The sequence below is a fragment of the Ichthyophthirius multifiliis genome (assembly GCF_000220395.1).
Source record: "Ichthyophthirius multifiliis unplaced genomic scaffold scaff_1120509249393, whole genome shotgun sequence".
NCBI classification, from domain to species: domain Eukaryota; phylum Ciliophora; class Oligohymenophorea; order Hymenostomatida; genus Ichthyophthirius; species Ichthyophthirius multifiliis.
In genome coordinates, this window is record NW_004087746.1 from 1 (window position 1) to 3411 (window position 3411).

At 20.6% G+C, this 3411-nt stretch overlaps 1 protein-coding gene across 1 annotated transcript; it reads left to right on the top strand. All coding sequences in view use genetic code 6, as the record gives it.

Annotated features, from left to right (window-relative positions):
- Window positions 1-94: 94 nt before the first annotated feature.
- IMG5_000340 (ABC transporter) lies at window positions 95-2971 on the top strand (the record flags this gene model as incomplete). The annotated part of the gene is made up of 1 exon (XM_004040073.1): window positions 95-2971. Exon 1 carries the CDS (start codon window positions 113-115, stop codon window positions 2969-2971), a length of 2859 nt encoding a protein of 952 aa, XP_004040121.1. The 5' UTR covers window positions 95-112.
- Between the last annotated feature and the right edge of the window lie 440 nt (window positions 2972-3411).

Sequence of the window (3411 nt, forward strand, 5' to 3'; positions counted from 1 at the left end):
ATACCAAAAATCTACTTTTTTTTGCTGGATTAGGTCTTTTTTTTTATTTTTAAGTTTAAGTAATTTTAAATCGTTTTGTGAATTTTTAAATATTGATAAATAACATTTTTGCATGCTTATTGATAATACAGATTGTGTAGATGAAAAAATTAAAAATTAAGATACATAAATATAAATAGATTTATAAAATCAAAATATAACTAAAATTAATAATGATAAGTTTAGATAAATAGAATAAGAGAATATATATTAACAAAGGGATCTAAAATCTTAAAAATATATATAGTAATATTACGCAATTTAAAAACCATTAAATATCATAAATGCTATTGAAATAAAAAACTTTTAAGGATTTTGGTAAATAGACTAACCTCCAGTATTAAAAAATATAAATATTCATATCTAAAAGGGTTATTTTTATGGTATTGTAGGTAAAGTTGGAAGTGGGAAAACTTCTTTCCTATAACTTCTCTTAGAAGAAATGCCTTACTTTAAAGGATAAATAAGAAAAAAAGGTACTGTAGCTTATGTAGAATAAGAACCATATATTTTTTCAGGAAAATTTATTGATAATGTTACATTTGGTAAATAGTTTGATAAATAATTGTATGATGATGTTATTAATGTTTGCTAATTAAAAAATGACATTAATTAATTTATAAATAAAGATTAAACAGAAATAGGAGAAAGAGGAGTTACTTTAAGTGGAGGGTAAAAAGTAAGACTTTCCTTAGCTAGAGCATTATATAGCTAAAGTGATATCTATCTGCTAGATGATCCTTTGAGTGCTGTAGATTCTAAAGTAGCCAAAAAAATATATGATAAATGTATTAGATAATTTTTAAAAGATAAGACAGTTATTTTAGCGACTCATCAAATTCAATATACATAATAATGTGATGAAATATTTGTTTTTGATAATGGAGAAATAACTAATAAAGGAAATTTTTTAGAATTGTAAAATGTATTATTTAAAATGATAAGTAAATTTACTTTTATTGATAATAAAAAATATTCAGGTTCTGAGTATACGAATAAAAAAAGTAGTATTGATATAAAAAGTTAAAGTAATATAAAAATCTTAAAAAAAAAAATAGGAAAGTTATTTACAAATGAATTAGAAGAAAAAATAGCTGTAACATTTTAAACTTATAAAAAATATTTAAAAATGGTATAAAATATTCCTTTGATTATTTTTACAATTTTTCTTTTTATTATTAGTGAAGGATTATATACTAGTTTCTATTATTATTTTGGAACTTATTCAAATTAAGATGATAAAGATTAATTATTCTATGTTTCTGGTACTATTCTTTTTTTCTTCATTTTGGTATCTAATATTAAATGCATTCTAATTGCTTATTGTGTTAATTTAGCTAATCAAAACCTACATAGAATTATGGTTGATAGGATAATTAAAGCTTAAACATAATATTTTGATTAAACTCCTTCAGGGAGAATCATAAATAAATTTTCAACGGATATTGGAATTTTAGATAGTAATTTTAGTTGGATGCTGTTAGAAATATTAGAAATTATTCTATAATTTTTTAACATCTTTATTACTTTAGCTATATTTAACCCTTATATTTTGATTTTGATTCCTATTATAATTTTTACATTCAATTATATGATTAAATTTTCAAAACCTTTGATTTTGGCATCTAAAACATTGGATATAATAAACAGAAGTCCTGTGTTTACATTTTTTTCTAAAACAATTTAAGGCATAATTCATATTAGGATATATGAAAACGTAAAGATATTTTTAAATAAAATGGATTAATTAACCAATAACTCCACAAGAACAAATACCCTCTTTTGGAATGCTTCAAGGGCTATCTCTTTTAATTTATAAGCAATATTTTCATTCATTATATTAGTAGGATAAATTATAAATATATATACATTAGAAAAAAATAAAGATTTTGGTTAATTATTAATTTATCTATCTATAATAGTGGAATTGATAATTCAATTGTCAAGACATGCTATTAATTTTGATTCTTACATGAGCAATTTAGAAAGGGTACTTATTTTATGTAATTTACCTCACGAGGGTGAACTTAATAAAGAAGAAGATAATTTGTTATATTAAAATGTTTAATAAAAGCAACACAAATCCAAAATATAATATTGGATTTAAAAAGGTGAAATTGAATTCTAAAATGTGTTTATGAAATACAGACCGGAATTGAATTTTGTATTAAAAGGAACATCGTTTTGTATTAAATCAGGATAAAGTGTTGGATGTGTAGGAAGAACTGGAGCAGGTAAATCTTCATTATTGTAAGCTTTGTTTAGAATGACTAATATAGAGCCATAAAGTAAAATTCTTTTAGATGGAGTAGATATTCGTACTATCGGATTAAATACTCTTAGAAGCAGTATTAGCATAATTCCTTAAGCACCATTTTTATTTTCAGGAAACGTCCGTAAAAATATAGATCCTTTAAATTAATATTAGGATACTGAAGTTTGGGAAGCTTTATAATTAGCAGAATTGAAAGAAACAGTTTCATAACTAAAAGATGGATTAAATACTGATATGCCAAATGCATAAAGTTTATTTTCAACAGGTTAAAAATAACTTATTTGCTTAGCTAGAGCAATCCTTAAAAATAGTAAAATTCTAGTTTTAGATGAAGCCACAGCTAATGTTGATATGAAAACCGACGAAATTATATAAAATGCAATTAAAAAATAATTTATAGGTTGTGTTATTTTTAATATTGCTCATAGAATTAATACTATTGCTGATTATGATAAGGTTTTGGTTATGGATTAAGGGAAAGTTACAGAGTTTGAGGAACCATTTTTGCTTTTGGCTAACTCTATTAATGATGATAAAATTTCTAAAAACAGTATATTTGCATAAATGGTTAAAAGCACAGGTGAAGAAAACTCTGAAATTATCTTTAAAATTGCTAAGAAGAAATTTATAAGTGACAATACAAAAGAATATATTTGATAATTAATAGTTTTTTAAAAATTGTTATTTAAAAAATTTAATTTTTTTTAATTAAAATTAAATTTAATAAAAATAATTTTGTTTGAAATTATATTCAAATTGATTTATTTATTATAAATTAATTAAAAATTTATTTAAACAATATTATATTTATTATTAAACTTAATCAAAATATTTTTTATTGAACGTTAACATTAACAAATTTTTATTAAATAATAAAAATAATATAATTAAATAATGTTTTTTAAAATTTTTATAATTAAAATAAATTTAATAAATTATAATTAAATATTCTTATAAGTCAAAATTATATAAATATTTAATATTTTTTTTATTATATATATATTAGACATGTTTATAAAACTATTTTTTATAAGTTATAAAAATTTTAATATTTATATATAAAAAATTATTTTATTTTTTTAAATTATTATTATTTA